Source organism: Onychomys torridus, chromosome 23, assembly GCF_903995425.1.
Source record: "Onychomys torridus chromosome 23, mOncTor1.1, whole genome shotgun sequence".
NCBI classification, from domain to species: Eukaryota; Metazoa; Chordata; class Mammalia; order Rodentia; family Cricetidae; genus Onychomys; species Onychomys torridus.
Window position 1 is genome coordinate 58405827 of NC_050465.1, and position 27945 is coordinate 58433771.

A 27945-nucleotide genomic window follows, 5' to 3' on the forward strand; every position below is an offset into this window, starting at 1 on the left:
AAATATATATATATATATATATTGTCAACGTGTGTGTGTGTGTGTGTGTGTGTGTGTGTGTGTGTGTGTGAAGTATATTACCAAACCCATCACTTGCCTGATGCTGAGCATGCAGAAGTGGTCCTAGCAGATCCGGGGCCTGGTCTTTCTGAGGTATACACAGTGCTAACAGCAAACAACTAAACTAAATGTAGTGTCAGGTAGTGATGAGTACTATGCAGCTGATGCTGAACTTGGAACCCCCCACCCTCCTGCCTCCACCACCCAGGTGCTGGGATTACAGATATGTCCCACCATGTCTGCTTTATACAGTGCTAAGAATTGAACATGGGGCTACCACCCAACCAATTGAGCCACATCCCAGTCCCCCACCCCCCATCCCTCCAACCGTAACTCCCCAGCCCCCCAAGTGTCGTTGTCCCCCCCCCATTCAGTCTCTTTTGAAGGAATTCTCTTTTTATCAATCTATTTTCTACCCTTCTGGTAACTTTCATGATCTGCCGCCTTGATGAGAAGAATAATGTGAGTTCAAGCTAGCCATAGCCAAATCCTTCCCAGGCTTTCAGAGCTAGCTTGCCCCATGTAATTTAGTATATATGCTTGTACCCAACTAATTGAAAGGCAGCTTCTTCCTGCAAACATGTCCCCCTTTTTTTCTTTTCTTTCTTTCTCTCTCTGTCTCTCTGTCTCTCTCTCTTCTTAAGAAGGAATTTTTTGAAGGTTTATTTTTTATGTATACAGTGCCTCCTGAATGCTGGGATTAAAAGCATGTACATGATCACTCAGATTGTTCTTTCTCTCTTTCTCTCTTTCTTTCTTTCTTTTTTTGATGAATTTATTTATTTATTGTTTATTTATTTATTTATTTATTTATTTATTATGTATACAGTGTTCTGCCTGCACATATGCCTGCACACCAGAAGAGGGCACCAGGTCTCATTATACATAGTTGTAATATACGTGATTGCTGGGTATTGAATTGAGGATCTCTGGAAGAGCAGCCAGTGCTCTTAACCTCTGAGCCTTCTCTCCAGCCCCTTTTCCTTAAATACACACACACACACACACACACACACACACACACACACACACACACAAAACCAGGGTCTTTCCACATAGCCCTTGTTGGCCTCAAATTCACAGAGATGCCCCTGCCTCTGCCTCCTGAATGCTGGGATTAAATTTATGCACCACCTACCTGGCATATATAACATGTCCCCTTCCAACTGTTATCCAGGCTAGAGGTTGAAGAATCCTTCCTGATCCTCGTCACTGCCTCATTTCCTACTCCACTGATAGCTGGATCCTACTGGCCTCCCCTTGAAGATCTCCTTGTAACGGGGCAAACGGTTTCTCCATCTTGTCTCAGCTGAAGCCATCTTTGGGTTAAAATGAAACTGACCCCTCTTTTTTTTTTTACCCACCCCACCCCCACCCTGAAAAGTCCCATGGGAAAGTACCCAACCCCATTCTAGAAACACGGGGTTGAAACTTCCCAGCCAACTGCATGTTCTTGGCTCGTGTTAAAACTGCTTGCTTGCTTCCCCTTCCATCCAGGATGTAGTTTTTCCTGTGTTGTCAATAATAATAATAATAACAACAACAACAACAATAAGTCCCTATAATAAGCATTCGGGCTGCTCTGTGAGAAGTATTTCTCTCCACACAGTTGCAGGCTGACTTTCTACAGACTCTCAACTCCAATTCTGGTCATGCTGAGTAATCTTTGCATCTCTACCCCTGCAGCACTCCTGACTTCTCCTCTCTTTCCACCACACTGTCACGAGCTTGCCCATACTCCCCATTTCTGCTACCACCTCCTAACAGGATCCCAGGGCGTGTCTCTAAGCTCACTAACAGCCAGCTCAAGGAAGCCGCCTGACTTCATTACATAAGCTTTAGGCTCAACCGGGACCGGACACAGGCTATGGTGTAAAGTTTAGCAAAGCACTCGATGCCCTTTGAGGCTTGGCCTGCTGGCCCAGGCTGTGTCTCATCCTCTCTCACCTTTCCTTAGGCCCTGCAGGACTTCTTAGATCTCCCCTAATCCAGCCGCAGCTGTCCCCAATAGCAAATCCTTTAGCATAATTCTTGACATGAGAGAATCTGCATGTTTGCTGGAATTGTTGCTATAGACAATAGAGTTTGAGTACTGTAGGGAAGCAGAGCTAAAATGTCCTCTCCCCTGACTCAGACCTATCTCCACAGGCTCAAGGCCCTGACTCCTCCTCCCCTACCTCTAAGGAGCCTCTGTCCTGACTCGGAAGTATGCCTGAGATAATATTCCAAAGAGGATGATGACCCTACCTATGAGGTGTTTCCCTGACACTCACCCCATTTCTGGCATGCTCGTATGCCTTCCTCCAGTCCTGGCCTGGTCCAAGCCCTGAGCTGGACTCTCCTTCCCTCCGACCCTCAGCAGGTCCCTAAGTCTTACTCTCCCATCCCAGTCTCCCCATGCCTGCATTTCTTCCCTATTACTGATAGCTACTCTCCTCTGACCTTGCCTTATGCCAAGCTGTACCCGCCCCCAGCCTTACTCCAACTTGGTCCCTGATCCCAGTCTCAGCCTTCACAGCAGCCCCACCTCAGGCCATCCTGGTCCCTCCCCACCCCTACACAGGCCAGTACCCTCTCCATCTTACTTTAAACCAGTAGGAGTTTCAGTTTCTACCATGCACAGCCAATGCCCACAGAAGTCAGCAGAGGGCATTGGATCCCCGGGGGACCTAAATCACAGATGATCGTGAGTCACTCTGTGGGTCCTCTGCAAGAGCAGCAAGTGCTCTTAACCACTGCGCCATCACTCCAGCCCCAAACACAATTTCTTGAAGTCATTTGGAGGTGAGGAAGTCACCTAATACCACTTAAAGAAGACGAGCCAGTGGGGTTGGGGCTTTAGCTCAGTGGTAGAGCACTTGCCTAGCAAGAGCAAGGCCCTGGGTTCAATCCTCAGCTCCAAAAGAAGAAGGAGAAGAAGAAGAAGGAGGAGAAGAAGGAGAAGGAGGAGAAGAAGGAGAAGGAGGAGAAGAAGGAGAAGAAGGAGAAGGAGGAGAAGAAGGAGAAGAAGGAGAAGGAGGAGAAGAAGGAGAAGGAGGAGAAGGAGAAGGAGAAGGAGGAGGAGAAGGAGCAGCCAGGTCATTCCAGGAGACAATGGTTATACATAGCCACTAGCCCACAGTCAGTGAGGAGAGCTAAACCCATTCTACAGAAGAAACCACCAGACCCACACACACACAGACCTTTGACTCTGTGGCACACTCAAAATACTTTCATGCGGACAAACATGGAACAGAAATTATATTGAAAATAGCTCCCTGTCCAGCTGGTTGACAGCTATATTTGGTTTATAAAGTTGCTGTTGTTCCCTGTCAAACTGGAAGAGCCAAGAGGACAAAAGTTACAGCTGCCAGTCTTGCCCCCTCCTTGGCTCAGCTGGTACCTAACACACTCATCCCCCTCCGTGACGCTGGTCACAAGGTAAGGGGGATTCTCACGCACTAGGCCTAGTTTCCCAAACACCCTTTATCCACCCATGACATCTCCAGGGAAGATAGACTTCGCTCCATCACAAGGCTGCCTGGTGGCTGGGTGCTTCAGCAGCACCTGACCGATGTCCTCAGCAGGCATTGCAACATCCCCCAAAATGAGCTCAGATCACAGGACAAAGAGTTACTAGACAGCCTGCTGGGATGAGCTGCGCTTCAGGGTGGTGTTCCAAGGAGAAAGTCCAGCCCATGAAGGCTAATGTAGATGCAAGCTGCCCTTCTTTGTTCCAATGGAGTTAGGCTACAGATGTGACGATGATAATCACCCAGATCACAAGTCAAAGATGGATGTGTTCAAGAGAAATGGTGGTATTCTTTCTCATGGAAAGCCGTCTTTGGAGGGCTATCAGTACCTCCTCAGAAAGTAGGTGTGGGCCCTAGAGACAGTAGTCACTAATGTCTCCTGATCCTGTCACCCCTCTCCCCAAACCAGACAGTATCAGACAGTATCTGCCCACAGCCATACTGTACACTCACATACTCGCGCGCACACACAGCACATTAGCATGAGAGAGATTATTACTCTCTGTTTATTTTTTATTTTTTTAAATTTATTTATTTATTATGTATACAGTAGTCTGCCTGCATGTGTCCCTGCAGGCCAGAAGAGGGCACCAGATCACATTATTGATGGTTGTGAGCCACCATGTGGTTGCTGGGAATTGAACTCAGGACCTCTGGAAGAGCAGTCGGTGCTCTTAACCACTGAGCCATCTCTCCAGCCCTACTCTGTTTATTTTTGGAGGTTTAACAGACAGTGAGAGGTGTGTGAAAGGCAGCATGACGATGTGTCATAAACTCCTTGCGAACCAGGCCACAGTTAGCAAGGATCTTGAGGAGCGCGTGGCGAAAATTTTGGCCAACGAAGGCATAGATGACGGGGTTGAGGCCACTGTGAGAAAGGGCCAGGATCTCGGTGACAGACAGGGCCTGGTCAATGTCACTGCGGCGCTGGCAGGTGTCCTCAATCCAGCCGGCTCCTAAGAGAGTGTCTGAGAGCAGGACCAGGTTGTAGGGCAGCCAGCAGAGCAGGAAGACCAACACAACAATGAAGATGACCCGCACAGCCCGATGCTTCCGCCCCGTGCGGGCCTTAAAAAGCATGCGCAGTGTGAACCCGTAGCAGAACACCATGACCAGCAGTGGCAGGAGGAAGCCGAATGTGTGGGACAGGCCTCGCAACATGATCCGAAAATTTGTAGTGACTTCGCCCAGGACCTCGTAGCAGATTGTCGCGGAACTGTAGGGTGTGTATGCCTGGCGGAAAATGGCAAAGGGCAGGGACAGAATCAAAGACAGACCCCAGATGCCTAGACAGAGGGACTTAACCAAGTGGCGCCTTCGGGTCAGCGTGCGTGTCGCGTGGACGATGGCCAGGTATCGGTCCACACTGATGCAGGCCAGTAGCAGGATACCACTGAAGAAGTTGACTTCCTTCACGAGTGAGACTATCTTGCACAGGGGAGTGCCAAAAATCCAGCCTTTCCATTTGGAGACAGCCCAGAAGGGCAGGGTCAACGAGAAGAGAAAGTCGGCTATGGCGAGGTTCAGCACGTAGACGTCGGTAACAGAGCAGCTCCTTCGCCTGTACAAGATGACTATCATCACCAGCAAGTTTCCCAGCAAGCTCAACAGGGACACCAGCACATAAAAGACAACTAAAGCCTGCCTGTTGGTTATTGGAACTCTCATACAAGGGCTGAAATAATCTCCAGTGGGTGGCATCCCGCTGATATTTCCAAATTTTTTCTCAAAGTCATCCCACGTCATATTGTCAGGAGTAGTCCAGAAGAAATATTCAGCTTTGGCCATGGTTTGATCTAGGTGAAAGGTTAGGAGAGAAATATGATTTAGTAACCAAATTCAAGTGTCATGAATGTTATGGGATAGTACTATCGGCTTCTCTGTTGCTTTGACAACCAGAGTTCACCCCTTGGTCTTCAACTTGAACTTCTGTGGAAGTTGCTTTTTTTTTTTTTTTTTGCCAGAGCTGAGGCTCAAACCCAGGGCCTGTGCTTGCTAGGCAAGCGCTCTACCACTGAGCTAAATCCCCAACCCCGGAAGTTGAATTCTTAATACTGTCAAAGTTCTTGGAGAATCAGTCTGAGTGTGGGATAAAATAAAACTCATAGAAGATGCTTTTGCCTTCAGTTGGCTTTACAATTCTCAACCCTATCTCCAGCTACTTTGTCTCCTTTTAATTATCCTTGTCCTCAGCCATGCCCCTGAGCCAGCCATTCAGATGCAGCCACGGGGTTGCTCTTATATACTCAGGAAAGAGCCAGCACGCAGCCCAACAGAAGGAGTTAAGGTGTATTTGGTTGTCCCTCCCTATATTGTTCCATATATGTGCCCCCTCGTTATCGTTTGCCCTGTTGAAAAAGGATGTTACTTTTCATTGCATTTACTTATGTGTGTATGTATGTATTATGTCTGTACGTCTGTATGGCGAGGCTAGAAGAAGGCATCAGATCCCTTGGAACTGGAGCTACCGGGAGTTGTGACCTGCCTTAAGTGTGTGCTGGGAACCAAACCCTCAAGAGCAATCTGTGCTCTTAGCTACTGAACCATCTCTCCAGCCCCGTCTGCCTTTCTTGAAATCTAGCTAGAGAAAGAAGTGAGAGGCCAGGTTACATTAACTTGTCTGGTGTGCCATGACTTAGGATGAGCTCAGTACAGTTTTCACAGTTGTAAACATCACGCCAGAAAAACACGTAGGAGGTGCTAATGAGGTGATCAGTAGACAAGGGTGCCTGCTGCCAAGCTGAACAGCTTGAATTTGAGCCCTGGAAACCACAAGGTAGAAGGAAAGTGACATCTCCTGTGGTGGTATTATGTTCCCCAAAATATTGTGCACCCTAATAAACTTATCTAGGGTCATAGAACAGAACAGCCACAATATTAAACATGAGGATAAGCAGTGGTAGCTCATGCCTTTAATCCTAGCATTCCAGAGGCAGAGATCCATCTGTTCAAGGATACAGCCAAGCATGGTGACTCACGACTTTAATCCCAGGGAGTGATGGTAGAAAGCAGAAAAGTGTATAAGATGTGAAGACCAGAAACTAGAAGCATTTTGGCTGGTTAAGCTTTTAGGCTTTGAGCAGCAGTTCAGCTGAGATTCATTCTGGATGAGGACTGAGAGGCATCCAGTCCGAGGAAACAGGATCAGCTGAGGAACTGGCAAGGTGAGGTAGCTGGGGCTTGTTCTGCTTCTCTGATCTCCCAGCATTCACCCCAATACCTGGCACCAGGTTTGATTCTATTAATAAGTACCTTTAAGATTCCTGCTACAATCTCCTACAGGTTATCTTCTGGCCTCCACACCCAAGCACGCACGCACGCGCACACACACGCTAAATGTGGAAAAGACAACTTTTAAAAACACATAAGGGTTGGTGAGGTAGCTCAACAGGTAAAGCGGCTGGCCGTGCAAGCCTGACAACTTGAGTTTGCTCCCTTTGATGGGCAGAGGGAGCCAACTCCCTGAAATCATCCCCTGATGAATGTATGTGTGTGTGTACACACACACATACACACACACACACACACACACACACACACACACACATACACACATACACACACACACACACACATACACACACACACACATACACACACACATACACACACACACACACACACACACACACACACACACACACACACACACACAAATAAGCCTCTACCAAACTGAGGGTTCTCCAGTCTGGAAGCATTTAGAAGTTAACCAGGTTAGGGGTTGGGGATTTAGCTCAGTGGTAGAGCGCTTGCCTAGCAAGCACAAGGCCCTGGGTTCGGTCCTCAGCTCTGGCAAAAAAAAAAAAAGAAATTAACCAGGTTAGAAATGAGCAGACTGTTACCGAATGTCCACTCTTTCCATGGTGAGTTAAAGGGCCTTTAATCCTTGCAGGTTTTCACTTAGCATCTACAAATTTAGGCAAGACAAAGAAGCTCTCCCTGGCCCCCAGGCCATGGACTCTATGGCAGGTGCAATCCCAACCCCACACTGTGGGGTGCTCTCTGCCTGCCAGGGTTTGCATCTTCACAGAACACGAAAGCTTGTCGGGGAGCAGTCACACTGAATTGGGGGGCTGTTCATCTCCACCACATAACAGAAGAAGAGCAAAGGATGGAGGGGCTGTGTCACAACCACTTAGGAAGTCAGAGTTGAGAACTTACTCACAGTGAGTAAACAGGAAACAGTTTAGGAGTCAGGTGGGGGTGGCACACACCTTTAATCCTAGCACTCAGGAGGCAGAGGTAAGCAGATCCTTGAGTTCAAGGTCAGCCTGATCTAAAAAGTGAGTTCCAGGACAACCAGGGCCACATGGAGAAACCCTGTCTCAACAAAAGAAAGAAGGAAGGAAGGAAGGAAGGAAGGAAGGAAGGAAGGAAGGAAGGAAGGAAGAGGAAACAGTTTATCAGAAATTCCTGCGCTCCACAGAAAGTAGTGTATTTTCTAAAATAAAATCAAACCAAGTCTTCCTACCCCAAATCCTTCCTGATCCACAAAGATGGCTTCCTCCCTGAGGCATCAGCTACGTATGTTCTCTCTGTGTGGGAGCCTGCAGCTCAGAGACCAGAATGCCCAAACAGTTGAAGGAACTGGATAAGTAAAGAAAAAGGAGAGAAACCACACCAGACCATACCTCCCCTCAGAGCCGAGCCCCACCCATGTCTGCATTTGGGTGCAGATTAGGTCATGGGACCCAAGAGCAGCAGAGGTTCTGTGGGTTCAGCAGGGATAGGGGGCGAGGCTGCAGTCAGGAGTGAGGGTTCTCCAAGTTCTTCCTTCCACAGAGGATCGCTTTCCTCCTTGTCAGCTTCTTGGATTTACCTTCGTGTGCTATCCCCAAATTCCCTAAGAGAACCTTGAGAAACCTTTCAGCTTTCCTAAGGAGAATGAGGGAGGAGGGTTGACTTTCCACAACAGAAATTTCAGAAGTCCGTGGTAGGAAAAACTTGGGGGAGTCTATAAGAAGAACTTAAGGGAAAGCTTAGAGAGAAATTGCAAAGTCTACACTTTAGCTGTGTTTGGACAGCTTATGTTGGTGCTGGAATAGAACCCAGGACCCAGCATATGCTGGGACAAGTACCCTACCACTGAGCTACATCTGCAGCCCCAATATTTGTTTTCTGGTTTGGTTTGGTTTTGAGACAGAGTCGCTCGTAGCCCATGCTAGCCTTGAACTCTATGTATGTGATGACCATGAACCTTCATCTATCTCCCAAATGTTGCAGTTAAAGGTGTACACCACCATGCCCAGCTATAAGCACACCATTTCACTTATAGTATAGGCATCTTTAGGGTCTTTGTGATAGAGATTTTGGAAGGAAAAACTAGCCTCCCTTTTACACCACCATTCCTAATTATTGTTTGGTTAGAATAAGCGATGAGGTTTGGGGGCATGGCCACTCCTTCCTTGGAGTCTAGCTGGAGACTAGATACCATTAGGGCTAGGAAAATCAGTGAAGGACTAGCTGAGGGTGGTGTGATTGCTGCTCCCCATTTGATGCTGAAGGACAGCTTCTCTGGAAAGCAGCCTGAGAGGCCCCTGAGCCGTTCACAGCTGGCTCGATGGCTTTATTCCTTTAGCTCAGTGTCCTGGTTAGCTTTAACTCCCAACTTAGCTCAGCCAAGAGTCATCTGAGAAGGGAATCCTAGTTGAGGGATTTCCCAGCTCAGACTGGCCTGTGGGCATCTCTGTGGGAGATTGTCTTGATCGCTAATTGATGTAAGAGAGTCCAGCCCAGTGTGGGAGGCACCATCCCAAAGCCGGTCGGGTGGTCCTGGTCTGTATAAGAAAACTAGGTGGGGAAGGAGAAACGACTCAGTGTTAAGAACACTCACTGGCTGCTCTTCCAGAAGACTCGGGTTTGGTCCCCAGCACCCACATGGTGGCTCCAAATGGTCTGCAGCTCCAGTCCCAGGGGATCGGGTGCCCTCTTCTGACCTCTGAGGACACTGCATGCACATGGCGCTCAGCCATACATTCAAGCACATTTACACAAAATTGCCTTTCGGTGTGCCAAGATGACTTCTTGTGTCCCCCCCCCCACTCCCCGGAAAGTAGTATACAAAGAATTACACTTAAAATGTAATACTTTCATATTTGTTTCCTTTTCTACATTTATGCTTATAATCCACATAGCAAATTAGTTGCGCTCTATTACCTTCTGTACATGTCATGCTGTAATTCTTCTATTCCAAATCAAAATGAAACCTTCGGGTTCCACAAATTCAGAAAGACAAATCTAAATGAAAGCTAGCTAAGCAGGACTCTGTGAGTGTGCCAACAAGCAGCGCTCCTCTTTAGTTTTAGCTTCAAAGTCCTGCCTGAGATCCTGTCCTGACTTCCCTCAGTGCTGGACTGTGAGCTGGAAGGGGAAACATAGCCTTTCCTCCCCTAAGTTGCTTTCAGCCACAACCTTTTATCCCAGCAGCAGAGATGAAACCAGAACCCTGTTAAAGCTCCTTCCAATCCTTCACCAACTCCGCTGTGCTGTGATGAAGTGTTTACATGGGAGGCTCCTGCTCTGCCCCATGAGCAGCTGGAGAACTAAAGCTTCCTTTCCAGTTCGTCTTTTGATCCGTCCTCTGCCAGGGAACATACTCAGTGATTGCCAAGGGTTGTAAAAGAAATGGTGTCTCTCATATGACTCATGGAGCATATGGCACCACTATAAAAAGGCCTGAGGCATTCAGCCACACACTCACCTCTCAGGCATGTCTGAGAGCTTTACTTCCATGCAGCTGGGCTGGTCTTCCTGGCTGCCATGACTCCTGCCAGGGCGGCCAATCTGTGAGAGTTTAAATCCCGTCCCTCCCATAAGTGCCAACTTTTCACACCTCCGGTGTCTACCATTCTGACACCAGTAAATGCGGTGGCCTCCAGGATTCTCCTTGCATCTATACGTAGTGGCAGGAAGGGGGAGGCTGTAGCTCAGTTGGTACAGTGTTTGCCTAACATTTAGGAAGGCCTGGGTTCAATACCCAGCATTGCATAAAACTTGGCGTAGGAGGCTGGAAAGATGGCTCGGCAGGTAAGATCACATACTTCATATAAGCCTGAGAAGAGAACCTGAGTTCAAATCCTCAGAACCTATGTAAATCCAAGCATGGCCAAGTACACTCTGTCAGAACCCATGTAAATCCAGGCATGGCCAAGTGCACTCCTATAATCCTAGCACCAGGGTATGGGCTGCAGAAACAGGAAGATTGCTAGAGCTTGGTAGCCACCAGCCTAGTTCCAGGTTCAGTGAGAGACCCTGTCTCTTTGGAGAGTAAGGGGTAGGAGCATAGAGCAGGACTCAATGTCCTCCAGTGTCTTCTTTTGGCCTCTACACATATCTGTGTGTGTGCACGCACAGGTGCATACACTACACACACACATACACTGATCTCACACATAAACTCAAAATCTGATCGTGATGGTATATCCCTATAATCTAAAGTCATCCTCAACTACAGATGGAATTCAAGGGTGCATAATACCCTGTCTCAAAAAAAAAAAAAAAGTCGTAGGAACTATAAGGGGACAATTACCATGGTGTCACTGACATTGGACTGTTGAGATCTGATGTCTGGACTAGGAAAGACTTGAAATGGAGTAGGAAAGGGAAGACACATCCCCACGATCATCTAAAGAGAAGGCAGCTCCTGGGGCAGAAAACCCTGACTGAGGACCCAAGAGGAAACTGTGGGACCTAGCCTGCAAAATATCTCAAGAAAACATCCCTCCCCTGGGGACCTCCTGTTCTTGGAGTCCTTTCTGTAGTAAGTTTACATTCTCTCTGAAAACAAACTCTGGGAGTGAGGGGAACCGCTAGGAAAGGAGAAATTTTCACCACAAGGGGGCAGCAGTCAACAGACAGTGAGGCACCTGCAAGGGCCGCACTGAAATAGAGGGAGGGGCCAAGTCCAGTCCTGTCTAAGACTCAGCTTTATACCAAACCCCAGCACTCAGGAGACAGAGGTGAAAGAATCATCTCAAGTGAGGGTAGCCTGGGCTACATAGTGAGTTCCAGGTCAGCCATGGCTATATAGCAAGCCTCATTTCAAAGGACCAAATAAATAAATAACAAGCAAATAGGGGATGGAGAGATGGCTCAGAAGTTAAGAGCACTGCTGCTCTTGTAGAGGACCCCGATTCAGTTTCCAGCACCCACACTGAGCAGATTACAACAGTTTGTAAAATCACTTTCAAACGATCTGGCTCCTAAGGGCATCTCACGCCGACGGGGCAGAGACACACACACAGGCAAACTCTATGTGCATAACATAATAAAACTTAAACTAGGGGTTGGGGATTTAGCTCAGTGGTAGAGCGCTTGCCTAGCAAGCACAAGGTCTTGGGTTCGGGCCTCAGCTCTGGAGAAAAAAAAAAAAAAAAACCAACTTAAACTAAATAAGATCTAGTTTCAAGTTCTTTGAATATAGTTTCCACCTGCTTTCCCTACGCCCTGTTGTGCCAGTTCACTATTCTTGTGGGTTTTAATGAATCACAGAGAGACTGCGGAAGGGCAGGATCTGCCCCCGACCCAGGAGCAAAGGGGAAACAGCCCTCTGGTGGAGGCGGCAGCCTTTTCAGGAAGAAGGAGGGGAGGATGAAGGTCAGAAGCATCTCTCAGCTCCAGGTCCGGTAAAGCTTTTCACTGGAGGAGGGGAATGGCACAAAGATACAGCGGAAAATAAAGCGTTTCCGCTTGAAAGGGCAAGCCAGCCCACCCACGCATGCATGCATCCTCTGCACTCCATTCCCCACTCACAAGTGCTCCTGTGTATACTAAGTACAGTGCTGCCAACAGGGGTGTACTCTCTATTCTAAGAGAACACACAGTGCCACAAAGATGACTGTGACAGATGCAGCCTGGATGCCAGGCAACTGGCAGCGTGCAGGAGTCTCTGTGACATTACCCTTGCCACTCTGTCTTAAACTCAGTGATTTCTCTGCTAGACGGATTGCCGCCCAGTAGAACTCTGGCTCCGCTTTCATGCGTGCACGCATGCATTTAACACATAAACATCTGTTCGCATCCTTCCAGAAGAACCCACTTCGATCTGGAGGTCAAAGTGGAAGAGTGTTTCTCGCCTCTCCCTGTGACATCCCCGTGGACACAGCCACAAGGGTAGAGGGCAAGTATGTGACCTGAGCTGAGCCAATCAGAGCAAAGGCCAGGGTGTTTGCTCAATGCAAATTCTGTCATGTTATCTTGTGGTAATGAATGGACATTTCGTTACCACAAATGACAATATTGTCCAAGGACCCAAACAAACACACACAGAGGGAAGAAGATCTGAGAGAGAAAAAAATAGAGCCGGGGTTCTGCACAAACCTTACCCAGGGCCATCTTCTTTCTGTCCTTGGCTGTTGCATGAGCCTATAAATTCTTTATTCAGTCCAGCCCAGTTCAGGAGCTGGAGAGAGCTCAGTTGGTTTAAAAAAAAAAAAAAAAAAAAAAAACCCTTCCATTACAAGTACAAGGATCTGCCCAGCGTGGTAGGACACGCCTTTAATCCCAGCACTCGGGAGGCAGAGGTAGGCCGATCTCTGTGAGTTCAAGGCCAGCTTGGTCTACAGTGCAAGATCCAGAACAGGCACCAAAACTACATGGAGAAACCCTGTCTCAAAAAAAAACAAAACAAAACAACAAAAAAGCAAGACAAGGTCTTAACTAATAAATATAAATAAAATAAAAATAAAAACCAACCAAACCAAAAAGAAAGCATTCTTCCCTTGCTGCTCAGAGTTCTTTCTCACTTTCTCTTAGTGAGTCAATGTTTATTCTGTAAACGACAATAAAAATTCTTAAACTTTAAAAAAATGCAATATGCAAATATATATTCATTCATTTATTCTTGTAATATTAGAAATCAAATCCTCTGGGCCCTTGCACATTCTAAGCAAGCACTCTGCCACTGAGCTACATCCCTAGCTTTAAATCTGTTTTAATTGGTACATAAAAATTATGCATACTTCTGGGTGCTATGAGATGTTTTCATTCACATACATACTATGGAATGTTTAATTCAGGGTAAGTGCGTGGACCTGCTCAAAGTCATTTTTCTGTGGTGAAAACATTCAAAATTCTTCCAGTCTTTCTTGAACCATAGACCACAAGATCATTGTCCAGTCACCCTACTGAGCAACAGATCACCAAGTTTATTTCCTCTATCTTGCTAAAACTTAGTAGCCACTGGCCACCCCATCCTTCTCCTCCTCTCTTCCCTCCCACTCCCCCCAGACTCTTAGATTTCATTATATCATTATTGGTTTTGTTTTCTTTTTTCTCTAGAATCCAGATTAATGAGGTCATGAAGGATTTGTCTTTTGGTACCTGACTTAACTTTATTTAATACAATGCTCTCCTGTTCCATCCAGGTCATCCCAAAGGACAGGATTCCATGGTATACCCATACTACACTTTCTTATCCACTTCTCAGTTGGTGGATATCAACTTCCATTTCCTGGCTGTTGTGAATAGAGCAGCAATGATCATGCAAATGTGGATGTTTCATCAAGAGGCTGATTTCATCTCCTTTGTACAGACATAGTGATGGAAGACCGTACCACATGATGGTTCTGTTTTTAATTTGTCAAGAAACTTCCATGGTGCTTTCTGTGATGACTACACCAATTTGCACCCCCACAACCACGTGGAGGAATTCCCTCTCCCCACACCCTGACCAACATGATCTTTTATCTTTTTACCAACAGCCATTCTAATAACTGTAAGCTAATATCTCATTATGGGGTTTTTGTGGGTTGTTTTGTTTTGAGACACTCTCACTGTATGGTCCTGACTGACCAGGTGTAGATCAAAGTGGACTTGAACTCTTTGCCTCCCAAGTGCCAATAATAAGAGTATGGGGGAGGGGGCAGGAGAGATGACGCAGCAGTTAAGAGCATTAACTGCTCTTCCAAAGGTTCTGAGTTCAATTCCCCTCAACCACATGGTGGCTCACAAGCATCTGTAATGAGATCTGGTGCCCTCTTCTGGCCTGAAGGGATATGTGCAGACAGAACACTGTACATAATAAATAAATCTGTTTTTAAAAAAGGGGGAGGGGCTGGAGAGATGGCTCAGAAGTAAAGAGCACCAACTGCTCTTCCAGAGGTCCTGAGTTCAATTCCCAGCACCCACATGGTGGCTCACAACCATCTATAATGAGATCTGGCACCCACTTCTGTGAACATAATAAATAAATAAATCTTTAAAATAAAAAAAAAAAAAAGATTATGACATACTCCCAGCTCACTGTGGTTTTAATTTGCATTTCTATTATCACTGGTGGTATTTCATCCTCAATCCCTCCCCACTTTACGTTTTTGAGATTTTATTCTTATTATTTTATTTTATTTTTAATTGTGTGTGTGCACATGAGTGCAGTCAGTGCTCTCAAAGGCCAGCTAAGGGTGTTGGAATCCCTGGAGTTGGAGTTGTAGGTAGTTGAGAGCCACCTAACATGGGTACTGGGAACTGAACCCAGGTCCTCTGGAAGAGCAGGGAGTCAGTCATCCCTCCAGCCTATCCACCTTACTTTTTAAGACAGGCAAGATATTTGATTAAACTGTGCAGAGATATGTCACTGTGATTGGCATAATAAAAAGCTAAATGGTCAATAGCTAGGCAGAGGGTTGGGGATTTAGCTCAGTGGTAGAGCGCTTGCCTAGCAAGTGCAAGGCCCTGGGCTCGATCCTCAGCTCAAAAAAAAAAAAAAAAAAATAGCTAGGCAGGAGGTATAGAAGGGACTTCTGGATAGAGAGAGTTCTGGGAGGAAGAAAGGCGGAGTCTCCAGAGGGATGCCGAGGATGCAGGACATGCAGGAGAAGAGGTAAAAGCCACAAGCCACGTGGCAGCACATAGATGAGTAGAAATGGGTTCATTTAAGTTATAAGAACTAGTTAGAAACAAGCTAAGCTAAGGCCAAGCTTTCATAATTAATAAAAAGTCTCTGGGTCTTTTTTTTTTTTTTTAATGAACTGGTGTCCCAAAGGAAAGTCCCACTACGACAGGGTCTTTCACTGAACCTGGAGCTTAGTTAGCCCCCAGGAGTTCCATCTCTGCCTCCCGAGAACTGAGGTTACAGATGTGCGCTGCCACACCCAGCTTCTACACAGCTTCTGGGGGCCAAGCTCAGGTCATCATGTCTGTACAGCAAACACTTTACAGATGGGGCTATCTCCTCAGCTACTTGGTGCACACAATTACTAATAATGATTTTCTGGTTTGGTTTTGGTTTTAAGACGGCGTCGCTGGCCTCATATTTACAATTCCCCTGCTTCAGCCCCCAAGTACTGAACAGGTATCAACACGCCTGGCTGAATGTTAAGGATGTTTGTGTGTTGGGTTTGTAATCTGTTGTTGTTGTTGTTCTAATACTTTGGGTGGAGTCTTTGGGATTTTCTATGTAAAATCAGTGTCATCTGCACAGACTGACAATTGGATATCTTCCTTTCTGACTTGGATACTCCATTTTTCTGTCTCTGTCTTTCTCTGTCTCTCTCTTCTTTCTTCCTTTGACCTGATTGCTCTTGTTAGAACTGGAAAAAATATATATATTAAGCATTGGGCTGGAGAAATGGCCCAGCAGTTGAGAGAGCTTGATCTTCTTGTAGAGGATCCGGGTTTGGTCCCCAGCACACATGGTGGTTTACAGCTACCAGTCACTCCAGGCTCAGGGAATCTGATGCCCTCTTCTGACCTCTGAAAGTACCAGACATGGACATAGTGCACATACATGCATACAGGCAGAATTCCCATACAAAGAAAATAAGTAAATCTAAAAACAATTTTAGTATATTTTAAATAACTTTACAGCATAGAATCTGGCAAATACTGCCTTAAGCCATGAGAACCTCAGGCTAATTTCACTATTGCTGGTATGTGGATTCCATGTCCCCCAAATGTAAGGTGACAAGATCTCTTCAAAACCACAATTTAATCATGAGAAACACACCAGACAAGTCCAGGTTGGGGAACTTTTCATAAGAATATTAACTGACCTTTCTGAAGACTGTCAGGTCATGAAAAAAATAGAAAAGGCCTGAGTGATATTGTCAGAGTCCAAGAACCAAAAGAGACAACCACACTGATTGATCTTGAATCAGAAAGAGACAATCATGGAAACAGTGTAAACCTAAATCAAACCTGAAGTTTAGGTAATTGGGGATTTGGAGTAAGAATATTTTGCTGAGTAAGTTTTATGTTAACTTCACAGAGGCTATAGTCATCTGAGAACACCTGTTGTGGGTGGTAATATCCTTGGGCTGGCGGTCCTCGGTTCTATAAGAAAGCAGGCTGAGCAAACCATGAGGAGCAAGCCAGTAAGCAGCACCCCTCCGTGGCCTCTGCATCAGTTCCTGCCTCCAGGTCTCTGTCTGAGTTCCTGTCCTGACTTCTTCCCAATGATGGACAGTGCTGTGGAAACATAAGCTAACAAACCCTCTCCTCCCCAAGCTGCTTTTGGTCATGGTGCTTCGGCACAGCAATGAAACCCCTAAACAAAAACTTTGTTGATTTATTCTGTGTTTCTGAGACAGGGTTTCTCTGTGTAGCTCTGGCTGTCCTGGAACTCACTCTGTAGACCAGGCTGGCCTCGAACTCACAGAGATCCGCCTGCCTCTGCCTCCCAAGTGCTGGGATTAAAGGTGTGTGCCACCAACGCCCGGCACATTTTTTTTCTTTTAAAGACAGAGTAACTCTGTAGCCCAGGCTGGTTTCAGACTTCTGGCGCTCCTCTTTCCTAACCTTCCAAGTGCTAGTGTTACAGGTGTGAGCAACCCGCCTGGATTAAATAGTTGTTCCTATTTTGAGCTTATTTTTCTAATCAAGAATGGGTTTTTGAGTTTTGCTCATTATGTAGATAATTATATGACTATTTCCCTCAAAATAGATAAGTAAGTGAATTGTGTTGGTAGTTTCCTAATGCTGAAAGATGCTTGGACTTTTAGAATAAATACCATTTCTTAATTTTTTAAAAAAATGGAATAAAAGCTGAAGTCCTTAAATGGTGTTGTCTTTGTTAGGATTTCTATTGCTGTGATGAAACAACATGACCAAAGCAACTTGAGGAGGAAAGGGTTTATTTCTGTTTACAGTTCCACATCACAGCCCATCACTGAGGCTAAATCAGGACAGGAACTCAAACGGGGCAGGAACCTGAAGGCAGGAATCAGTGCAGAGGCAACGGAGGAGTGATGCTTACTGGCTTGTTCCCCAAGGCTTGCTAAGCCTGCTATCTTAGAGAACCCCCAGGACCACCAGTCCAGGGGTGGCATCACTTACATTGGGCAGGGCCCTCCCACATTGATCATAATTATGAAAATTCACCACACACCTGTCCACAGGCCAATCCAGTACGGATATTTTCTCAGTTCAAGTCTCCCTACTCAGATGTCTAGCTGTATCAAGTTGACAAAAAACTAGCCATACAAGCTGGGCAGTGGTAGCACACACCTTTAATCCCAGCACTTGGGAGGCAGAGCCAGAAGGATCTCTGTGAGTTTGAGACCAGCCTGGTCTACAGAGCAAGACCTAGGACAGGCACCAAAACTACACAGAGAAACTCTGTCTCGAAAAACCAAAAATAAAAATAAAAAACTAGCCACAAAAAAATGGCCTTCAAGGCTTTGCCCCATCCCCCTCACTCTCTGTTCCTGCTTCACCTTGTACCTCCTCTGTAGCTGTGTGCTCAGACTGCCCTGACCGAGTGACTTAAACACTAGAAACCTAATGTATCCTGGTTCCTGAGTCTGGACATCCAAAATAGAGATGTTAGCAAGATTTTTTCCCCTTGAGGGCAGTGAAAGGTGTTCTAACCTATTCCATACGTTGCCCCAGGCCCTGTGGTTTGCTGGGGAAAGGTGGAGTTCCTTGGCCTGTGGCATAATCCAGTCTCTGCCCTCATGACCCCATGGACCCTCCCTGTTCATGGGTTCCTAGGCACATAACCCATTTTGATAAGGACACCAGTTTTAAATGAGTGGGGCTCCTTTAATATCCTCAGCTGAACTAACCACATCCTCAACACCCTAATTCCAAATGAGGTCACATTCTGATGTCCTAAGGGTTAGGTCTTAGACATAGGACTTTGTAAGGCAGCTACACAATTTTTCTATTTAGGAGCCATCTGCCGTAGCCTCTGGCTTTGGCCCTGGGGTACTGCTTCCGTGATTAGTCGTTGACTTACTATTTCCTCTATCCAGAAAGCCCTGCCTGCCTCAACCAGGATGTAAGGCCCTGACTTGCCCCAAACTTGCAGCCTGGGACTTGACCAGCTCCTGCCCACCTGTTTATAGCTCTCCAGGCCTTCCTGATGTCCTTTCCCACTGACCACTCAGGACACACTGCACACCTGGCTTGTTCATCACGTAGTTGATTGCTGATTTCCACCCACTTAAGACTGTAAGTGGCAAGAAGGAAGACCTGGATCCTTTGGTGTTTTGACCACCATGTCTCACGCACTTTGGAGATAGCTTGGCAAAGGGAGGGTGAAATAAACGTTACAGAATTAAAGTCCACACAAAGATGGATTCTAAAGACTATGAGACCCCACCTGGTGTGTAACCAGTAACCCCAGCAATTGGGGAGTGGAGGACTGAGGATCAAGAACTCAAGGTTATCCTGGGCTACTTCAGACCATCTCAAAAAACAAACAAAAAAGACAAGGAGAGCAGTCATTGATTTTCCCCCAAGTTTTTCTTGACCCTAGGCTCTGGGAAGTCACACTACAGGGATGTTCAGGCTATGTGTCTGTAGGAAATGACTTAGCAAGGTGAAGTGCTTCAGAAATGCCTCAGATCGAGCAAGGGATGGGAGAGAGAGAGAGAGAGAGAGAGAGAGAGAGAGAGAGAGAGAGAGAGGAAGAAGAAGAAAGAAGGGAGGGAAGGAAGGACAAAAAGAAAAAGAAAGAAAGAAGGAAGGAGGGAAAGGAAGGAAGGAAGGAAGGAAGAAAAGAAAGAAAGAAAGAAAGAAAGAAAGAAAGAAAGAAAGAAAGAAAGAAAGAAAGAAAGAAAGAAAGAAAGAAAGAAAGAAAGAGAATCTACTACGAAGGTCGGAAGATGTAGTTGTAAGGCTCAACCAGCAGAGGGCAACATTATCTTCAAAGCAAATCACATAACTGCCATGATCTCGTGAAACCACGGTAAACAGCACCGTAGCTGGAACTTAAGGCCACCGTTTAAGGCTTGAAACTCTGACATACATTCGGTTTCCTCTAAGTTCTCCCGTGCAAGTGTTCAGCGATTTGCAGAGCATGCGTAATCTAGCTACAGTACCCATGGGTGCTCAGGAGTTACTGAAGTTGTTGTCATGGGATTCAAGTCTTGTTGTCTCTAAGGTCGACTCCTTTGGGCAGCCCCCAAACCTTTTTCTCCAGAAGGTTCTCAGCCTTTGGGTTACCCTACTTTCTTCTTCATCAAAGCAATTAAAATCTGCACAGAAATCAAGCTCCAGGACTGGGGACACAGCTCGGTGGGTAGAGAGCTTGTTTTGCATGCACAAAGCCCTGGGTTCCATTACCAGGGAGGTACCTGTGTGGCTTAGAGATGAGGCTGCCTTCTTGATTGTCCAGTGGGGTTGGGAGTGGGGAGGGGGGGGGTCTGCTCCCTCCACTTTCTGATTTTTTTCTTCTTTACTTGTAAAGGGTTGGAGTTGGGAGCGTAGCTCAGTGATAGGGCACTTGCCTAGCATGTCCAAAGCTCTAACTCCTGTGTCCTGTTCTCCCCAAGAGAACTGGAGGTCTTATTGTGCCACCCAGGCTGCCCTTGGATGCCTGGGCTTGTGCAATGCTCTGCCTCAGCCTCCAGAGCTGGGACTAGCAGTACCCACCACCGTGCCAGCCCTTCCTTCCTTGTACAAAGCATGTTGATCCCACGACAGGGCCCCACACTCCCTTTGTCACTAGGGCACACAACCTGTGGAAACCATCTTAGAGGAAAGGCTTGCTCCAGTTTCCGATGCCTCTGTCTGTGCTGATGTGAGGACATGGTGGAACAGCTCAGCGGCCTAGAAGCTGCTGCAGCGGCCCCCTCCTCCCCTTTGAGTCCCTTTGTTGGATGATGCCTGGTCCCTCGCTGCAGGCTTCTCACCTAGTCAATCCTCTCTGGAAACACCTCGACAAACAACCCTAGCGGCATTTACCAACCAATCAAGTTAACAATCTAGATGAACTCCACAAGGGCTGGGGAGGCAGCCATGATAGAGCGCTTGCCTGGTATACACTGGGTTCAATCCCCAACACCTAGTTTATACATCATGAGAAGACTATAACATCCCCTAAAAGACTGACTGCCACAAAACACAACACCCTCTCAAAGGTCTTTCCTCCAAAATCCATCACGTTGGCATAATTGGAGTATTTGGATGTGGTAATACCTTTTTCTGAAAATACCTCTTTCTTTTGAAGAGACTGAGCTTTCCAGAATACCTTGTATGCTGGACAGTTTTATGTCAACTTGATATGAACTAAAGTCATTTGAGAAAAAGAAATCTCAATGAAGAAAATGCCTCCGGCCAGGTGGTGGTAGTACACTCTTTAATCCCAGCACTCAGGAGGCAGAGCCAGGCAGATCTCTGTGAGTTCAAGGCCAGTCTGGTCTACAGACCCCAGCCCATTGTGTGCAGTTTTGAGTCAGTTGGAGTCCACAGAGTCATTTTTTTTTCCTTGTAAAACTTTATTAAAGATTTCTGTGCAAAAGAATTTCTCCTTCTTTTCCTGTGCCATGGTTCCCGTGCTGTTCAATTAACACAGGACAAGTAACAGGGAAAGACGCCAGAAACTCGAGAGGCAAAGGGGTAGATGGACCAAGCTCACGCAACAGACAGACTACAGCCAGGACACAGACTACACACTACGGAGGGATGCAACACACAGGGAGGGAGCTGGAAAGTTCCCATTCCAGCTCATTCTTGGTCTAAGTCACGGGTCTCAACCTTCCTAATGCTGCGACCCTCTAATACAGTTCCGCGTGTTGTGGTGACCCCCAACCATAAAGTTATTGCTACTTCCTAACTGTAATTTTGCTATTGTTATCAATCCTAATGTAAATACCTGTGTTTTCCAATGGTTTTAGATGACCCCTGTGAAAGGTCATTCAACCCCTAAAGGGGTCATGACCCCACAGGTTGAGAACCACTCATCTAAACTATTCCAAGAGGGGTTGGAGAGGTGGTTGGGTCCTTAAAGGCAAGGCTCACACCCAAAAATAAACCATTCCAAGAGGAAGTGTCTTCTTTTCATTCCTTGATGGGACATCAACACGTTTAGGGCTTCAACCCGTGAGTTTCTCCAGGGAGGGCGCAAACATTCATTCCCTGACAAGCACCACGGCACTTTGACTAGAACCATTCTCTTCTCTGTGGGCTGGGTTTTGCACATTGGTGAGGTTCCAGAGAGTTCTCATGAGCACTTCTGTCTCTGGTGTAGGCTTGCTTATTTCCTCTTCCAGGCTTCCAACAATGCCGAGTTCTACTACCCTGTGTGTCCCAACCGGCAGAGTCAACATTCTGCCTGACAGCCTGACTGTCAACGCAGTATCCTTGGTTGCAGTAAAAATAAACCACACAAATGGTTGCTGGGGGTGGAGGGCTGGAGCTGGGATCTGGGCAGATGGGCAACAGGTGGGGGAGACTGCTCACTAATAGCTGCATTGTTTTTTTTTTGTTTTTTTTTGTTTTTTTGACAGGGTCTCACCCCAGGCTACCCCTCAACTCATGATCTTCCTGCTTCCACCTCCCAAGTGCTGATATTTGCAGAAGTGTACCACTGTACTCAGCTCTTAGTAGCTTTTAATATTTGGAGATGAATTGACATAGTTCTCATGATATATTTTAATGTAAAAAATAATTTTAAATTTCAAAAAATCGTCTGGGCTGGGGATATACTTCAGATGGTAAAGCAGAATACTTGCCTAGTATACACAAAGCCTGAGTTCAATTCCCCACCCCCCTTCGTACTTCATACCTATAATCCTAGCACTCAGGAGGTGGAGGCAGGAGCATTGTCCTTGGCTACATAGGGAGTGTAAGGCCAACCTGGGCTAGGTGAGAGCCCGCTTTAAATGTGGGGAGGGGGAGACTCATTTAAATGTGGTAGCAGAGCCAGGCAGTGGTGGCTAATGCCTTTAATCCCAGCACTCAGGAGGCAGAGGCAAGTGGATCTCTGTGAGTTCAAGGCCAGCCTAGTTTACAGAGTGAGTTCCAGGACAACCAGGGCTACACAGAGAATCCCTGTCTCCAAAAGGTCCCAGTCAGAAACCTAGTTTAGGCTCCGGCAGCGTCCACGTGTGTTTCCGGCTGCTCATCTTCACTTACACCCAGACAGCTCAAGAGACCTCCAGCCAGCGCCAGGGTCCACGCTTCTGGGCTCAGTCACCCAGTCTTCACCACCCATTTTATTGTTTGGTTTGGTTTGGTCTCACCATATAGCCAGACAATCCTTGAGCTTTGACCCTCCTGCCTCTGCCTCTGCCTCAGGAATGCGGGCCAGGATCACAGGCACGCACCACCACTCTGAGCTGGCCGACTCCCTCAGAGTGTTCCGAGTCCAGTTTCTCGCTCTCCAGGTCCACCCGCCCTGTCCTTCGGCTTTGCTCCCCAGAGGTAGCTTAGCTCGAGGGTGTTTGCTCAATAGTGCACACTGCACGTGTGAACACTGATAGCTGGGTCTCTGGAAGAAATAGGATGATGTTTGTACCCAGGATATGGAAAAAGCTAGAAAGCCAGACTCCAAACTGAGGCCAGAAAGAAAGCTTAGGAGTAAAAATGACTGCCACTAGGCCTCATGAGCTGAGCTCCACCCCCAGGACCCACACCGTAGAAGGAGAAAACCGACTTCCCAAAGCTGTCCTCTGCCCTCCACAGATGTGCCTAAGTACAGGGAATTTTAAGTATATTTTCTAAAAGTCCAAGCTCCAGCAGGGGAGATGGCCGAGCTAGTAACAGCGCCTGTACATGAGGACCTGAGTTCAGACCCCGACACCCACGTAAAAAGCTGGATAGACTCACCACTCAGGCACCAGTACCCCAGGCTGTGTGTGTTGTGGGGGTGGGGGACAGAGACAAAATGGCTTGCGGACCCAACAACGTGAGCGCAGATTCAGTGAGAGGTCCTGTCTCAAGGGGCCAAGGCTGGGTCTGAGAGAGCAGGCTACCCACCTGAAGTCCTCCTCTGTACACGCACATGAGGTAAAGAACTATGCCGGGCGGTGGTGGCGCACACCTTTAATCCCAGCACTCAGGAGGCAGAGCCAGGCGGATCTTTGTGAGTTCGAGGCCAGCCTGGTCTCCAAAGCAAGTTCCAGGAAAGGAACAAAACTACACAGAAAAACCCTGTCTCGAAAAAACAAACAAAAACAAACAACAAAACTACATATTGTTTATTTCATTTTTTAATAATAGCTTTTGAGATTATAATATAATTATATCGTTTCCCCCTTCCTCTTTCGTCCTTGGAAACCCTCTCATGTATTCCCCGCTCTCTTTCAAATTCTTGGCCTTTTATCTTTAATTACTGTTATAGATAAATGTATATATACATATATGTGTGTTTCTATATAACATTCCTAGATACATAAATATGACCTGCTCCTGTAGAAATGGTGAGAGCAGACAAGCCCCAGGATACAGAATCTAAATAAATAGGTTTTAAATCCACACGCAGACTCTTCTTCCTACAGTATTCTTGGAACACAGACTGCTTTTTCATTTTCCAGACAGTCTTGTGCAGCCTAAGCTGGCCACAAACTTACTCTGTATCCAAGGCTAACTAACCTTTGAACTTCTGACCCTCTGACCTCCACCTACCATGTGCTATTTTTCCTTCAGTGTGGGCGGTCAAACCCAGAGCTATGAGTTGTCAGGCAAGCCCTGTACCCCTGTACCACCCACCACAGCTTTGATAACCAAAGAATGGTTTCAGAAGCAGCAGAAACCACTGGAAGTCTTTCTACCCCCCTTCAGCCGGCATTGCCCACTTGGAGACAGGGTTGGGTCCCCCAGGCTGGGGCTCTGTCTCCAGAAGAGGCTCCCCTGCATAAGCCCTGTGTTTTTGCTTATAGTTCTAAAAGACTGACCTCACATTAGAGTTCCTAACAATCCCCACCTTGGGCCTGATTAATTTTCTTGTGTGACTCTCGAGAGCTAGAGGGGTGTACTATCTGTGTTATAATGCTATATTATATTATAGAGGATAGAAAAGGCTACAGATAAAGTTATGCATAAAGAGGTGGGGGCACAGCTCATTGCTAGAATGTTTGCCTAGCCAGCATGGAGCCCCAGAACAAGGGGAAAGGAGTGAAAGTGGAAGGTCTGCCCTCCAGGGTCCTCCCAGCATTCAGCTCTCCAGAAGTCCCGAAGCCTGTCATTTGAGGTGTTTACACACATGTCATTGCACTGATAGAACTGCTAATGGACTGAGTCGTGAAGCCAGATAGGCCAGACTGTTCAGATTCCTCCCAGCGGGGCTTCCATACAAGGACATCTCTGGCATAAAACATAGTGTACACCACAATGTATTAATGTACATTCCTGTCTTGCTTGCATTTATGTCTGCATGAGGGTGCCAGGGCCTCTGGAACTGGAGTTATAGAGAGTTGTGAACTACCATTCCTGGGTCCCCTGGAAGAGCAGTCAGTGCTCTTAACCACTGAGCTATCTCACTAGCCTCATGCTCTCACACTATGCAAGTTCTTTATGGATGACTCCAGGACACACACACACACACAAAAAAAAAAAAAAATAGAGGAAGATTAGTTTTTATAAGTATCTTGGGGGAATAAAAGACTTAGATTCAAGTCACAAGGGTAGCATAGAAGCTTCCTATTGCTTACCTTTAGGGAGTTTGAGCCAGGAACTCTAAGTAAGGATGTGTTTTCACCGTGTGTGTGTGTGTGTGTGTGTGTGTGTGTGTGTGTGTGTGATGTGTTTTCACCCACAGTATGTGTGTATATATGTGTGTGTGTGCATGTATATATATATATATATATATACATATATGTGTGTGTGTGTGTGTGTGTTATATAAAACATTACAACACCAGTTTCATTCCTCAGCAATTTTGCTCTGTTTCCATTTTTAACTTAATTATATATGTACGGTGTTTTTATCTGCATGTATATCTGCATACTACTTGCATGCCTGGTGCCCACCGAAGCCAGAAAAGAGAACTGGATCCCCTGGAACCAGAGTTACATGATGAGCCACCATGTGGGTGCTGGGAATTGAACCTCAGTCCTCTGGAAGGGCAGCCAGTGCTCTTAACCACTGAACCATCTTTCCAACCCTAGTGTACACTATGTTTTTAGGACACGTAGTGAGTTGCCTTCAAGCTCACTCAGTAGCCTGAGGATGGATGGCCTTACACTTCTGATCCTCCTGCCTTCACCCGCTGTGTGCTGGCATTACAGGCATGTGCCACTCTGTGGTCTACCGGTGCTGGGGATGGAACCCAGGGCCTCCTGCATGCTAGGTAAGTGCTCTAGCCACTGAGCTACATTCCTAACCTCAAGAAAAGCTCTTTTACCACCATGTTCAGTGAGCACATACTACAGTAAACTACACAAGCTACAAAATCTTGTGTACTGGGGGTTAAGCATGTCTCTGACATAGAAAAGCCAAAAGGAGATTAACTATAACAATAAAAATATAGCCGGGCAGTGATGGCGCACGCCTTTAATCCCAGCACTCGGGAGGCAGGGCCAGGCGGATCTTTGTGAGTTCGAGGCCAGCCTGGGCTACAAAGCAAGTTCCAGGAAAGGCACAAAGCTACACAGAGAAACCCTGTCTTGAAAAACCATAATAATAATAATAATAATAATAATAATAATAATAATAATAATAAATATGACAACATCTTCAAGTTACCAAGGATGGCAAGTAATGCATCCTGGAAGGACACTTGAGTTAGGTTTTTTCTTTCTTTCTTCCTTTCTTTCTGTCTTTCTTTCTTTCTTTCTTTCTTTCTTTTTTAAGATGAGTGGAGGTTCTCTAGATTGATCTGGGGAAGGACAGCCATGCAATCAGAAAGAATAAACTCAAAGGCACCAAGCAATGAGAAAACAGACCCACAGTAATAACAGACAACCCAGGGAAGACCCGTAAAGCTGGAGAGCAGCTAAGAATCAAATCATATCCTACTGGCCTTGCTACAGAGTGTAGGTTGACCAAACACCACAGCATGCTTTAGAAAGATACCTCCAGGACACGGTAGCCTAGACTGTTGAGGGACCAGGAAAAGACCGATTCTGTCCACTGCTCAAGTGTCTAGAACACCTGCCATTCCCTGTGGAATAGAGTCTAGAGAAAGGGCCACAGTGTAGGGTGAAAAGGACCAAGGAAAAACACCCTGATCCTGACTTGACCCCAGGACTACCTGAGCATAAAATCTCACCAATCTCTGAGCTTGCCCCAGAGTCAGGCTACAAAGCCCCACCAATCCCAAGCCCTCTTGGAAAGCCCCACCTCCCAGGAAACCTTATATAAGCTCTGTACCCTGTTCAGTTTGCTGCTGCGTCTCTCCTAGAGGCAGCCACCCTCCTGGATACTTCCTTCCCAGTAAATCTCTTGATTTATTGTTGCTGTGCCATGTGACATTTTCACCTGGGTGGAGCCCAACTGTAACACTTTTGCTAGGGAAACTTTCCCCCTAGCAGAGCAGAGCTGTAACAACTTCACCAGGAAAACCTTCTCCGGAGCAGCGGAGTTGTTACACTTGCATTGGGGAAACCTTTCCCTGGAGCAAGCAGAGCTGTCAGCTGCTAACGTTACAGTGACTTGGTGATATACCTTGGCTCCCGACTGCCAGAATATCTTTCCATCCGAGCTGCAATGCTTACACACAGTAGGCAGCACCCTGTGTTTTCCAAGGCCCATGTAATAAGTACAGGAGATAACAGACCCATCCTCTGAAAGGGAAGCTGGTTAACTCAAGGTCCAACTGCAGAGGAGACATGGACTAGGGGTGATTTCCTGGAAGGGACCTGTATAGCATGGGGCGGGGTTCGCATGCCCGGTGACATCCCTCAAGCTGTCTGCATTGTGCCTTCCTTCATAAAGAGCAGGGCACAGGCCAAGAGTGGTGGCACAAGCCTTTAATCCCAGCACTCAGGGGCAATCGGATCTCTGTGAACTCAAGGCTAGCCTGGTCTACTTAGAGAGTTCTGCCCTGTCTTTAAAAAAAAAAAAAAAAAAAAAAAGGCACATCGCAGAATGAAGCTGCCTCCTGCCTTAATTCGGGCCTTGAAGTACATCTTGTCCCTGTGAGACTGGAGCTGGAAGCCTGCTGTTGCTTCTACAATGTTCTCTTCGGAGCCATATGGTCCCCATCTCTGCTCTCTGTCTGCGTCCACACATGCCTGCATAGAGGTGTGACAGCTGTCTGTCCACGGTT

The 27945-nt window shown here is 46.6% G+C and overlaps 1 protein-coding gene across 1 annotated transcript; it reads right to left on the reverse strand.

Moving 5' to 3' along the window:
- Positions 1 to 4295: 4295 nt before the first annotated feature.
- On the reverse strand, positions 4296 to 5360 carry LOC118573034 (C-X-C chemokine receptor type 1-like). The gene has a single exon (XM_036173010.1). It carries the CDS (start codon positions 5358 to 5360, stop codon positions 4296 to 4298), a length of 1065 nt encoding a protein of 354 aa, XP_036028903.1.
- Between the last annotated feature and the right edge of the window lie 22585 nt (positions 5361 to 27945).

Bases quoted from the DNA above. Each gene is read 5' to 3' on its own strand.
- LOC118573034 (XM_036173010.1), bottom strand. From the start codon at position 5,360: ATGGCCAAAGCTGAATATTTCTTCTGGACTACTCCTGACAATATGACG.